Here is a 14,501-nt window from a genome sequence, read left to right on the forward strand (position 1 = left end):
TCTACTCCTTGAGTACCTTTCAAAATACAGTACCTTTCAATTATGTGTTCACCAATTCAAATTACAATAAGGCCTGCATAATATATCTTAAAAAACAAAACCCAAAAAAAAAAGTAAGAAATATGAAGAAGGTGATGCTTTAATTTTATACTTTAATGTTTGAACAATGTAATTTAAGAACTTGCAATTCATAGGAGGCCCTTTATGTTCCCTTCAAAGTTCCAATAGCAAAGGGCTTTGGAAGCTGGAAATGCTCTAGCATTTCATTTTTTCTATGTCAGTCCTGCAGTATATTAGTTTGTATAGGTCCACTTGGATCATGAGAAGCATGAGGCAACCCATGCAAGTCTATTTTGTGCTCTACTTTTTGTGTTGTATATTCTCCATCTTTGTAATCACAACAGCAGTAGACACCATTGTTGTAACTCAGTCAATAAGAGACGGTCAGACTTTAGTTTCTTCGGGTGGGAATTTTGAGCTAGGATTCTTTAGCCCAGGTAATTCCAAAAGTTGGTACATAGGAATATGGTACAAGAAGATATCTACAATGACAGTGGTATGGGTTGCCAACAGAGATACCCCTCTTAACAATACAACAGGAGCTTTCAAACTTGTGGACCATGGAATTCTTGTCCTTACGGATGAAGCTAACAATGCCATTTGGTCTTCCAATTCATCAAGACCAGCAAGCAACCCTGTTGCGCAGCTTCTTGATACAGGAAACTTTATAGTGAGAGATGGAAATAGTGATGCAGAAAATATAATTTGGCAGAGTTTTGATCATCCAGCTGATACGTTTCTGCCCGGTATGAAGTACGGATTTAATTTGGTAACTGGCTTCAGTCTAGTGTTGACATCATGGAAGAGCCCTGACGACCCTTCAGGAGGTGATTATACTAATCAGCTTGATCCAAATGGATTACCACAGTTTATTCTTAGGGAGGGACCAACAGTGTTATTCCGGGCAGGACCATGGAATGGTCTACATTTCAGTGGTATGCCTAATTTGCAACCCAACCCAATTTATAAATATGAACATGTTTCCAATCCGGTGGAGACTTACTATACTTATAAGCTTATTAATGACTCGGTTGTTTCAAGGATGGTTTTAACTCCTGATGGCAAATTGCAGCGGCTTATATGGATTGATAGAACACAGAATTGGAGCCTTTACTTAACAGCACAAATGGATGGCTGTGACAGGTACGCACTATGTGGTGCATATGGTAGTTGCAACATCAACAACTCCCCAGCTTGTGAGTGTTTGACAGGATTTGTGCCAAAATTTCCAAAAGATTGGAATGCGACAGATTGGTCACATGGATGTGTACTGAAGACACCTTTAAATTGTGAGGCTAGTGAGGGCTTTCTAAAATACTCTGGAATTAAATTGCCAGACACAAGGCAGTCCTGGTATAACAGGACAATGGACCTTGATGAATGCAGGGATGTGTGCTTGAAGAACTGCACCTGTACAGCTTATTCTAGTCTGGACATCACCGGAGGAGGAAGTGGTTGCATACTTTGGTTTGGAGAACTGATTGATATAAGAGTGTACGCTGAATATGGGCAAGAAATTTACATTAGGATGGCTGCCTCTGAATTAGGTAAGGTTCATTTTTCTTACTCTTAAATAAATTTTGTTTGGATTCAATATTTGTAAATGAGGCAAATTGAATTATAAGCATCTGGAAACAGAATGAACAATTAGGAATTAGTCCATATGTGAGAAAATGATAAAGTGCTCTGAGACAATTATTTTCCATAATGCTAATGCTAATTTCTTATCTTGAATTGATGATTGCAGCAGCATATGGAAGCTCGAAAAGAAAGAAACAAGTGAGGATCATAGTTATTGCTTTATTATCTTTTGGAATGGCTCTCCTTGGCCCATGCTTGATGATATATGTCTTGAAGAAGAAGCCTAAAAGAGAAGGTAATACATGTAAAAAAAATACCAAACTCCGGTTTGATCAGTGAAAAATTGTGTTATAAGGAAGGATGACTAATCTGACAACCACAATGCCAAATCAATCCTATTTCATATTTTGATTTCTAATTTCTTGTCCAACCTCATCTTGGAAATCATTTATAGTATGTTTTTGTTTTCTTTACCATGTCTTGGATCAATCAGTCAGGATCACAGTATGTCAGTGAGTACCACTTTGGAATGCATTGACTGGAATAATCTAACTCATAAGTGTTCCATGGGTTTTTAAAATTTCAACATTCCTGAAATATATGTATTCCTTCCTTATTTCATATGCGCTCCATTCTTTGCAGGAATTATTTTATACAATCCGGGACCAATACAGGACTTCACCACTGGAAGTGAGAATGACGATTTAGAGCTACCATTATTCAGATTTGCTACAATAGCTTATGCCACAGATAACTTTTCAGTTAAGAATGTGCTTGGAAAAGGCGGCTTTGGACAGGTTTACAAGGTATCTAAATAGAAAGACAGCTATACAGTCCATAAATATGGTTGGGACTATCCACTCTACATGGAACCAATTTCAGGCACCAAAATAGTATTTCTGCCCTTGAATTTAGTTCCGATTCTGTAGTTTTGTTGATAACTTCAGCTTAGTAAAGCAAACTATCTTATTGAACTTACCTAATATTTCAGTAGCAGTTTGCTTTCTGAATGAAATTATTAACTTATGAGTCTATTCTTGTGAAATTTACAAGAAATTCTGTGCATTTGGTGCATGTACAAGTATTGGTAATTAACTAAAAAAGATGACTTCTTTTGCAGAAGTCTGAAATTAATGTCTGCAGACTCTACACAAACAATTTTTTATATTCTATTGTTTATAAAGTCATCTAGGTGGGGTTATAAATAGTCTTTTCAGCACATAGAACTTTTTCAGACATTTATAAATATGAATGCATGCGTACAAGCAATATATAAAAGTATAATATTCCTTATAGCTGAACGTTTGTGACTTATGCCTATTAATAATGATACACAGGGCATACTAACAGAGGGACAAGAAAATAAAGAAATAGCTGTTAAGAGGCTCTCAGCATATTCAAGACAAGGACTCCACGAATTCAAAAATGAAGTTTTGAGCATTTCCAAGCTTCAGCATCGTAACCTCGTGAAGATTTTAGGATGTTGCATTCAAGAAGAAGAAAGAATGCTGATATATGAATACATGCCCAACAAAAGCTTGGACTACTTCATTTTTGGTTTGGGTTCATCAAGATCTTAGCTTATTTAGACTGTAAATTTATCTAGATTAGCTTTTAAGTTCTGCAACTTCTGGTTGAATTAATGTTTAGAGCAGTCATAGTTTTGTAGATCTTCAGGATGGAAATTGCACCAAATAGCATTTTTCCTTACTGTTTCACTTGAACCAATATTTCTATACAGATTGTGGTCCTAGTTTGTGCTATGATTGTTACCTTTGTAGCCACTTGAAATTACTTGTACAGAATGTCCATGTTAGCAACGTTATTTGATTTTTGGTTCAGTGAATATTTAAATAATTGACAGCCCCAGCATGAATTAACTTTGATGTTAAACTTGCAGATCCAAATCGAAGCATATTAATAGATTGGCCTAAGCGCTTCCACATTATCAATGGGATTGCACGGGGGCTACTTTATCTTCATCAAGATTCCAGATTGAGAATTATTCATAGAGATCTAAAAGCTAGCAATATTTTACTGGACTATGAGATGAATCCAAAGATTGCTGACTTTGGCATGGCTAGAATTTTTGGAGCAGACGAAACTGAAGCAAAAACAACCAGAGTGGTTGGAACATTGTAAGAATCTCCACATATATTGTAATTGCAACCACTATCCATAAACATGTTCACTTAATGAATAATTTTCTGCAGTGGTTACATGCCTCCGGAATACGCAATTGATGGACTCTTTTCAATAAAATCTGATGTGTATAGCTTTGGTGTTTTGGTATTAGAGATAGTGAGTGGTAAGAGAAACAGGGAATTCTCTCATCCAGACCACAATCTTAACCTTCTTGGACATGTAAGTGATGTCAACCAATATATCCCTTCTGGTTTTGTTTTGTTATTTTCTGTTTTAAATTTTCAGATGAGTGATTTTGGCCATATTTTGCTAACTTTCAGGGTTTCAATATAATCTCTTTTCCCCCTAAACTTACATTTACAAGTGATCTAAATTCTCAGGCATGGAGACTATATAAGGAGGACAGACAATTGGAACTAATTGATAATTCAGAAAAGGAATTGTGCAATCCAAACGAAGTGTTACGATCAATTCATGTAGGTCTGTTATGTGTGCAGCAATGTCCAGAATATAGACCGACCATGTCTACAGTGGTTTTGATGTTGAGTAGTGAGACTGCACTGCCTGAGCCTAAAGAGCCCGGTTTTCACACTGGAAGACATCTATCAGAAATGGATTCTTCACCAATCAAGCAAGAAGGATTTTCAACAAATGGACTAACAATTACATTGCTAGAGGCTCGATAAAGCATTTGCCTAAAACATGTTTCAATGTATTTATGGAGATTTGGAGTGCTCTATATACAATGGTATATAATTACAGTTTTCACAATTTGAGGATCAAACCAAAATTATGGCTTTAGTGAACTCATGCACTATTGTTCATACTAATTTACGTATGTGTTTAGTTGGTGAAAGTATATTCAATCATTGGAACTTCTCTACCTGATTCCCAATTATCAAATTTTACATTTCAGATTATAAAAGAAAACATTGTTTATTGTTCTTAGTTGGGAAAATGTTATTTTTCTAAATGAAAATCTGTATTTCAGAAACAACTTTGCATTATCATAAGGAAAAATATCATGTCATTAATTCCCACTGAAGCTAAAGAAAAGCCTCGAGCCTAAAACATGCTAGATGGTGTAAATGATATTAGATACCCATAAGTGGCATGCATTTAAGAGTGTAACAAATACACTAGTTGGTATTTAACGACATGACCTGTTAAACCATTCATTTTGGATTTAGCACAAACAAGTAATCAAGCAACATACGCCTGTTCAACACCTTAACAATCCCAATCCAACCACAATCGGACATAAATAGAAACAAAAGATAAGTCCTCCATTTCGCAATCCATTTCTCCATTTGTTATTACTAGAATATTAATCTGCCTTATAATATAAATAATGTAGAGGGTGCAATAGATGATTATTCATGCATTTAGGTGCTCAAGAAATACATGTTGGCAAATATCATATCAAACTTATAGTGTGGGAAACTAGTAGGCAGGGCAAAGAGGTGACAACTTTACAATTAACTTACCTGCATAATTCTTTATCTTGTCACTTTATTCAAAAGAAAACCCTCTCCTTTGTTTGTAGTGACTAATCTACCATGCTGCCAACGCAGAAAAGCTCACTAAATTTGAAGAGCAAGAATCTGCTTCAGGCAGATTCCTTTTTGTATAAAAACCTGGCTGCTTTGGTGAAGGCAATAAACTCACTCCACAGCATTAGGACCACGGATGACATGCCTGGCCTATCACTTGGTTGTTTTTACACACATAATAGACCTACGCGAATGCATCGTAATGCCTCTGACAAAGTGAAGGAGTCATTTAGCACTTCATCCAATAACTCTAGAGGTCTCTCTTCAATTCATTGTCTCCATGCCTAAAACACAAAAATATTGTCAGTTGGTTGCAGAGTTGGAATAGTTAGGAGTCCTCTCTGTTTTGTTAGATTTTTGAGAGAGCTAAAGATCATGGCATGAGGGGGCAGTATAATTATCTTTGTTAGAGGTTGTCAAATTTACTAAAGCAGTCCAATTTTTCAATTAGTAGCATCTTACTTTAGTCTTTATTTCAGAATGGCAATACAATTCAGCTTCTAAGTGAAGAGCAACTGCAATGTTTACCACATGTTACTTAACATGCTACATAGTCTTTCTTAATCAATAATATAATATTTTAGTCTCATAGAAATGTCCAAAAATCTTAATTGTTCTAACTTCATAAATTTGGATTAATAGAACAATTTCACTCAATATTTGAAAACCAATTTTATGACAAATTTTTTATATAAAATATGAATTAAGAAAATTGAGTTTCAAAGCATTCAACAATATTGTGGTAAAACATAAATATTATACAACAAAATGTGTATTATAAATAGGTCTATAACATAAAAATTATTTCAAATAAATTTGCCAAGTATCTATGCATTGCGCGTGAAATTATCTAGTTTTTCTCTAAAAGTTGAATTTATGACGGTATTTCCGTTGTTTAGATGGAAACAAGTGTGGATTCTAGTTAATGAATTACATAAGTTGAAATTCTATAGTCTCATAACCACCCATAACCACTGGCCATTGTGATTTCTACACAAGAAAAAAAAAAAAAAAAAAAAAAAAATTTGTAGCATTTGTTGCGTTTCTTTGGGCTCCAAATTGTACTTTTTTGGTGGTGAATTCAATATTGATGACCCACACATTGATGAAGATGTAAAGAAGTAGCTTAAGAATGTGGAACGGGATGTTTTCTCGTGGGAGGTTTACATTCTAGACCTGTCCAATATTGGTGGTTCAGGTGATTCTTTGTTGGATAAGTTGCTAGAATGCAGCACATCGATGAACAGTGGAAAGGCCAGCCCCAGGGCCTTTGTGGCCGATGGGAAGATTTGCATGGTTGGAAGCACAATCAAAATGAGCATCAGTGACATATGTAAAATAAAGGATTTAGATCTTAAAAACTTTGCTTACTTTGAGATCTATGATCCTATAGATGATAAGTGGACCAAATTGCCAAATCCCCCCCCATAAGGAATGTGAACACGAGTTGGGTTGGGCATATTGTTGTGGGAAGGAAGGCTGTCCTTGTAGCATGGCAGCGGGAGGGAAAACGACGCCTCTATTTTTTCGATCTTGACACATATCGATGGATAAAATACACAAGCATCCCTCACTATCTTGGTAATTTTTGGGGTAAGACAAAATTTGTAGAGAACACCCTTTATGGATGTTACCACTACAGTATAGCTCCCCATTAGTAAAGGAGGAGGAGATAAAGAAGGAGGAAGAGGGGCAAATAGAGGAGATAGAGGAGGAGGAGGAGGAGGAGGATATAGAGGAGAAGGAGGAGGAGGAAATAGAGGAGGAAAAGGTGAAAGAAGAAGAGGAAGCAAAGAAGGTCCATCATACAAGAAGTTTGTTTAAGCCTGCAAGGTTGTTTAAAAATCACCACCTTCATTTTGTCTCAGAGGAGATGCGTAAGGATGCTTTTGTAAATTTTCCTCCACAATTGCAATCCTCATCAAGCCTACTTCACATGGGGAATAGACATTTTTGTTATGTGAGGACTGGCATGCCTCCATATTCAGTCTATGGTGATGATCACGCTGTACAAGATGAGAACATACGGTTTATCTGTATTGCAATTTTTCATGCACCTGGGCAGACATACGAAAAGGATGAGATTAGACGTTTCCAGGCAGAACTCCTCCATTCTGCTCATTATGTTGTCAATACCCTGTTTCCAAGTTATGGTTACATCTGGAGCTGCTTCTCTCCTGGCTTGGTATAAAGCATGTTTCAATGTATTTATGGAGAGTTGGAGTGCACTATATACAATGGTCAATAATTCCAGTTTTCACAATTTGAGGATCAAACCAAAATTGTTTCTGTAGTGACTCACACAATATTGTTCATACTAATTTATGTATGCGTTTTGTTGTTGAAAATATATTCAATTGGAACTATTCTATTTGATTCCCAATTAATAAAATTTTTCATTTCAGATAGGAAAAGAAAACATTGTTTACTGTGCTTAATTGGAAAAATGTTAATTTCCTAATAAATGAAAATTTGTACGTCAGAAACAACACTGCATTATCTTATAGAAAAATATCATGTCATCGATTCCCTTTGAAGCCTAAAAAAAACCCCTCAAGCCTAAAGCATGCCAGATAGATTGTAGAATATTAGATACCCATAAATTGCTTGCGTTTAAGAGCGAAACAAATACACTAGTTGGTATTTAATGACATATCCTGTTAAACCACTCATTTTGGATTTAGCACAAATAAGTCATCAAGCAGCATACACCTGTTCATCACCTTAACAGTCCTAATCCAACCACAACCGTACATAAATAGAATCAAAATATAAGTCCTCCATTTCTCCATTCATTATTACTAGAATACTGATCTGCCTTGTAATATAAATAATGTAGAGGGTGCAATAGATGCTTATTCATTCATTTAATCTCATATCAAACTTACAGTGGGGAACTAGTAGGCAGGGCAAAGAGGTGACAACTTTACGATTAACTTACCTGCATAATTCTTTATCTTGTCACTTTACTTAAAAGAAAACCCTCTCCTTTTTTTTGTAGTGACTAATCTACCGTGCCGCCAATGATGAAAAGTTCACTTCGTTTGCAGAACAAGAATCTGCTTCAGGCAGACTCCTTTCTGTATAAAAACCTGGCTGCTTTGGTGAAGGCAATAAACTCTCACTCCCTAGCATTAGGACCACGGATGACATGTCTGGCCTATCACTGGGTTGTTGTTGCACACATAATAGACCCACGTGAATGCATCGTAATGCCTCTGACAAAGTGAAGGAGTCATTTAGCACTTCATCCAATAGCTCTAGAGGTCTCTCTTCAATCCATAGTCTCCATGCCTAAAACACACAAAAAATTGTCAGTTGGTGCAAAGTTGGAGTAGTTGAGTCTCTGATTTGTCAGATTTTTGAGAGAGCTAAAGATCATGACATGAGGGGGAGTTATAATTATCTTTGTTAAAGGTTGTCAAATTTACTTAAGCAGTCCAATTTTTTAATTAATAGTATCTTACTTTAGTTTAGAATGGCAATACAATTCAGGTTCTAAGTGGAGAGCAACTGCAACTTTTACCACATGTTAATTAACACGCTATATGGTAAAATTTCTTTCTTAATCAAACACGTCCAAGAAGTTTATGGTTATTTAGTAAAATTTCTTTATTCTTACATGTCCAAGAAGGTTATGGGTGTGGTCTGCGTGATAAAATCCCCTGTTTTTCCTTCCACTTACTATCTCTAATACTATGACACCAAAACTAAAGACATCAGATTTTATTGAGAAGAGCCCGTCAACTGCATATTCCGGAGATATATAACCACTGCAAGTGAAATAAAGTTCAAGTGAAATCAAGTTTGTAGACAAGGCAACATAAATCACGAAACAAGAATTGGCATACTTACTATGTCCCAACAATTCTTTCAGTATTTTCCTCAATTTGATCTCCCCAAAATGTTCTGGCCATGCCAAAGTCAGAAATTTTTGGGTTCATATCCTTGTCTAACAAAATGTTGCTGGTTTTAATATCTCTATGGATTATCCGTAGTCTAGAGTCTTGATGAAGATAAAGCAGCCCTCGAGCAATTCCACCAACAATATTCATGCGCATATGCCAAGTTAGCAATTTGCTTCGTGTTTTATCTGATAAAATTTTCACTTTTGTTAGTTGTGTTCCACTGAATCCTTGTAAAAGGAGTCCTACTTTGATAATGATAAGACTAGAAAAAAAATGTGCAAAGAGTTTCATACCAAAAATAAAGAAGTCTAAGCTTTTGTTGGGCATGAATTCATAAATTAACATTTTTTCATCTCCTTGAATACAAAAACCAAGGAGTTTTACAAGATTCCGGTGTTGAAGTTTGGCTATTAATTGAACTTCATTCTTGAACTCCACGACTCCCTGCCTTGAATTCTTTGAAAGCCTCTTCACTGCTATTTCTTGCCCATCCATTAATGCACCCTAAGAAGAATCATTAGTAACAGAAGTTATGATATTTTATGTTATAAGATGGCTCATCTTAACTGGCATATAATTACATTACCCTGTAAACAGGTCCAAAACCACCTTCTCCCAGCTTCTTGTCATTTGAAAAGTTATGAGTAGCATTAACTATTAAATTTAAGTCAAATACTGGCAATTCCAGATCCTCCTCCCCATCCTCGTTGATGTTATCCATTCTGCAACCTCTATTTCTAGATCCTGATCGAAAATTAAGAGATGGATTTGTCATGCATTCACAACCAAACAACCGACTAGGTCACCTAATTATCTAATGCATTCTTTGTACTTTGCAAAATTTTCTATAGGCTTCTTGTTGTCTGTTTCTTGTTGATGCAACAATTATGATACTAAGCCACGTTAGGTTCTTTTACCTCGTTTCTGAACTTTCTTCTTCAGTATACACATGATGAGTGCTAGTATTACTATTCCTGTGACTGATATGACAGAGCTGGCTATGATTACAGCTTTTTTCTTTTCACTAGAGTGCATTTGCTTCTTAATTTGATCTGGAATACATAAAAAGATAACACAGAATGAAATACTATTAATGATTTAAGTATGTTCACAAAATTAGAGCCTTATGACCAACTGCACCCCAAAATAACTAGGAATAACAAAACACCATGTCATGTTAGACTTGATAGGTGTTGTTCCTGAAATATGCTATATTAATCTTTGCACAATGTTTAGACCCTTTAAACAAAATATTACAGCTTAATCACTTTTGGTAATAAACTAACAACTTAGTCCAATATACGTGTTCAGCCAAGTTTCATATTGCAAACATGTTCAAGAACAAACTAATGCATGTAAAGAGCAATATGTAAATGCTGAAAATAAATCAAACCATATTAAAACACCAAGATGTGTTTTTGAGGAGGAAAACCCGATCACCTTGCCGAAAAAACCTCTCCACCGACCACCTGTCAAAAAACTCTACTAGCTTGAATAGTTACAGTACATGGATGACAATAAACCCTCCAAGCCTATATCTCTATGTGTACTTGAGTCCTCTAAGCTCCAGCTAGCAACCAACTTCCTTAAGTCTTTTCTTCATCTAGCTTACCGGAGTCATCACCGTTGAGTCACCAATGGAAAGCCACCAAAGGATTTGGATTTGAATATGGCTTCTCAAGTTTCCATAGCCATTCTCTCATTCACAAGGTTTGTGTTTATGGGTGAGGAAGGTGTTTACAATATCTCAATCTATACAATGAAGGAGATGAAAAAGAGAAGTTGGATTGGCTTTCTCAAAGCAAAAACTCTCTTTTTATATACTTGATAGGCTTCACTTCTCTTTTACTCTTATAGTTTCTAGGGTTTGTATAACTCTTATCTGTAGCCTCTTGTCACGACTCACAGTTGTGTGTGTGTGAGCTAGCAGATATGTAGAGTACAGAGATCGTGCAGCTCGCGACCATGTCACCCCCTAAGCTCACGTGAGGGTCGCAAGTTACACGATTGCACTCTCATCCAGACCCCTGCCACATGGAGCTCGTGGGCCCCCTAGGTTGCCATATAGTTTCCAAAATTGAAGGAGAAGCTCAAGTACTCTACCCAAAATTACATTAAAGCCCAGGAAAATTACATCAAACATAAAATGCATTACAAACAACTTTTTGTCATTGAATAAAGCCAATAATAAAATGATCTTCTCAGTTCCTATAAACATGAAATTAAAATAGAAATGTTATGAAAAATAAACATATTAACTATATCTTTTTAGAATGCACCACCAGCAGATTCTAGATTTTGAACGAATAAAAATTACAATAGGGTTTGAACTGGAGTTCTGCCAAGTTAGTCGCAGCCTAGAACTTAACACCTTTACTTGACTGTTGAGACCCTATGAGGATTCAAGGAAAGAAAAGGGTCTTAATTCAGCCATATTTGAACACGGAAAAGCCAAAGAGATAATATGAAGCAGCAGGGTAGATTAGACACCACGATAACCACGCCTTACAAGTTCTATGGCATTACAGGTACCACCATATAATGAATAATCTTGTATTTTTTTTAAATAAAAAAATGTGAGTAAAGTTTTTAGTATATAAAATAAGGGTTAAAAACAAAAGTTCGTTCTATAAAGAGAGGTAATGACAACGTACATTTTAAGTTACTAACTATATGAAGGGAAGGTTTCTCAAAACAACGACGACGACTATATGGAGGGAAGGATTTAATCCAAAACAAACCTAAAATTTAAGAAAGAAAATGAAACTTTAGAGATAAAAAAATGACAAATCACAAAAATTTTAAAAATATGTAATTTAGATCTTAGAGGCAAAAAAAAAAAAAAATGGAGGAAATGTTAAGTTATTATTAAGAGTAATATAATTTTTGTATGAACTTATTATTGACGTAATTGTTATTTGCATAATTTTTAAGTGAAATTTTGTTCATATGTACATACTAAATAGGGAGTGGGGGAGGATCCAAACAAGAATAGCAAATAAAGTGGATAATTATAGAATAGTACCGGGTATAAATGCCTAATCCCACCTCTTATATAATAGTAGATCCTGTATAGATTGATCCTATTACACTAGTTCTTTTCACCATTTATGTATTATACTATTGAAACATTTTATAATTTTGTAAAGCAGGAAGAATAGACTCACACAGTACATACCAAGTTCTGAAGCCGCTACCCGTATATAAAGGTCTTGCAAGCTGTCTGTGATTATTCTCATATCAATTAGGCTACCAAACCATAACAAGCAGCCACTTCCACCTCCGCTAGAATTTGAATTTGTATATGCCACACAAGAGAAGTTTTTCAAACAGAGTTCCTCACAGTCCTCGAGGCTCATGGTCTTATTATACCAGGAGGAGAATGTGTCCGGAAGGTTCAACCCAGTGTACTTCCTAAACCCATCAGTATTATTGTAAGCCAATGGAATTCTTCTAATACAGCCTTCAATCCTATCTAGCTTATTCCAATTATTTGGAGATTTGGGTATGAATCCTTCCAAGCATTCGCAAGTCGGAGTGCGCTTGATATTGCAGCTAGCATATGCACCACATAAGTTATAAGAGTCACATTGATCTATTGGCATCGTAAGATAAAACTGCCAACCATTTGGATCATTCCATAGATAAGCCTGCATAACGCCTGATGGATTTAGAACAGCTCTTGCAAAAGTCGAACCATATGGATTCGAAAATTTGTAATATACTTCATTATCATTCATCACGAATTCATATCCTTTTGCTGGATTGGTTCGACCAGAAGGAATCCCTGAAAAACCGGCACCATCCCATGGCCCAATTCTGTTAGTGATTGTCTGTCCCTTTATGATAAATCCCTGCGGAAATCCATGTAGATCTAAGCGTACTGTAAACTCACCTGGAGCAGGATCGTATATGCTTTTCCAAGAAGATAAAAACCTATCAAGACCAGTTATTAGATTTCTTCCAAATTTCATGCCTGGTAGAAAGGTGTCACATGGATAATCAAAACTCTGCCACACGAAGCTATCCGGGTTCTCATTATTGCCATCTTTCACAACAAGATTTCCTGATTCCAAAAGCTGTCCAACCGGACTCTTCGTGGTTCTTGTTGTATTGGATGACCAAACAATACCACTTGTGCCATTTATGAGGGCTAAAATTCGTGGGTGGGTAATGGTTAGAACTCCTGAAGTATCTGTTAGGGGAACTTCTCTATTGGCAACCCATACAATTGTCCTTGTAGTAGTAGAAATTTTCTTATACCATATTCCCAAATACCGGCTCTTCGAATTTCCGGGGCTGAAAATCCCCAGCTCATAGCTTCCACCAGCTGATACTATAGTTTCACTTTCACCATCTCTAATTGAAAGTGTTGGAGTTATAGTATCTAGTGCCGTGGGAACTCCTAAAAGTGATAATAAAAGAGAGAACAAAAAGATAATTTTAAAGCCTTCCATTGAGTTTCACATTCTTTGATGGTGAAAACTGTAAATGTAACAAGCACAGCAGATGCGACTAACAAATTCTTCCAGGATTTATTATCCTTTTATGCTCATGTACGTCCTCTTCCAAAAGCAGTAAAAATAAAATGCACTGTAGAATAGGATCAAGAAAAACAAAAGTCTTGGTATGCTTTACCTTCGTTACGCCTCACCCACTCCCACATCGCTTAATTACGTGAGTGTCCCAAGCTTGGTTCAAAAGGGAATGCCTTACTAATTGGCACAAGACCTTTTCCCACTAGGCTTGTGTCATGTGAGGAAGATCAAAACCATGAAGTGTCCACGGGATTGCCAAAGCAGAAAAATGTTATGCCAGTTGTGTGTTGGTCCTACAAATGGTATTAGAGCCGGGGACAACTCTCCTTTGAGTGGTGATGGGTGAGGCCTAATGAAGTCAAGTCCCACAATACTTACTAGTGTCCCATTTTATTTTTTATCAATCATGGTATGACATTTAATTTTTAATTTCAAAATTTTTTTATTCAATAAAAAAAGTCAAATAAATACATGACAAGTTTTATTTTATGTTCCACCAATCATGGTACGATTATATAACTCCTACATTTCAACATGCACAACTTCCTAAAATACTCAAGTGGAAGACTAGTGGATCAATCCAAAGAGGAGAAATACAACAAGTGATTCATAATTAATCAATTCATTCTGCCATTTGAAAGAGGTTGTGCATGTAGGTATAATTTTGAACTCTCTTAAATTTTTATGATTGAGCATGAATAGCGTATTGATTGCCG

At 35.9% G+C, this 14,501-nt stretch overlaps 1 protein-coding gene and 1 pseudogene across 4 annotated transcripts; one reads left to right on the plus strand and one right to left on the minus strand.

The window, feature by feature from the left end:
- Positions 1 to 255: 255 nt before the first annotated feature.
- On the plus strand, positions 256 to 4,472 carry LOC126694820 (G-type lectin S-receptor-like serine/threonine-protein kinase At4g27290; annotated as a pseudogene).
- Positions 4,473 to 8,004: 3,532 nt separating this feature from the next.
- On the minus strand, positions 8,005 to 14,050 carry LOC126694817 (G-type lectin S-receptor-like serine/threonine-protein kinase At4g27290). Of its 4 annotated transcripts, XM_050391323.1 has the most exons (8): positions 12,973 to 14,050; positions 12,426 to 12,897; positions 10,165 to 10,299; positions 9,834 to 9,991; positions 9,541 to 9,751; positions 9,195 to 9,432; positions 8,962 to 9,112; positions 8,005 to 8,633 (listed from the first exon to the last, which is right to left on the minus strand). In XM_050391323.1, exons 1-8 carry the CDS (start codon positions 13,702 to 13,704, stop codon positions 8,349 to 8,351), a joined length of 2,382 nt encoding a protein of 793 aa, XP_050247280.1. In that variant the 5' UTR covers positions 13,705 to 14,050; the 3' UTR covers positions 8,005 to 8,348. The 4 variants fall into 4 exon arrangements, with proteins under 4 accessions (XP_050247280.1, XP_050247279.1, XP_050247281.1 ...); XM_050391322.1 differs by having other exon boundaries at positions 12,426 to 14,050; XM_050391324.1 differs by lacking the exon at positions 10,165 to 10,299 and having other exon boundaries at positions 12,426 to 14,050.
- Between the last annotated feature and the right edge of the window lie 451 nt (positions 14,051 to 14,501).

Source organism: Quercus robur, chromosome 8 (assembly GCF_932294415.1).
Source record: "Quercus robur chromosome 8, dhQueRobu3.1, whole genome shotgun sequence".
NCBI lineage: Eukaryota > Viridiplantae > Streptophyta > Magnoliopsida > Fagales > Fagaceae > Quercus > Quercus robur.

What these genes read in the sequence shown, in the direction of transcription:
- LOC126694817 (XM_050391322.1), bottom strand. Translation starts at nt 13,704, where the DNA reads ATGGAAGGCTTTAAAATTATCTTTTTGTTCTCTCTTTTATTATCACTT. An exon ending in GTTTTGGACCTGTTTACAGG is followed by an intron (nt 9,752 to 9,833) that starts GTAATGTAATTA and finishes GATTCTTCTTAG; the next exon opens with GGTGCATTAATGGATGGGCA. An exon ending in CCCATAACCTTCTTGGACAT is followed by an intron (nt 8,634 to 8,961) that starts GTAAGAATAAAG and finishes TGTGTGTTTTAG; the next exon opens with GCATGGAGACTATGGATTGA.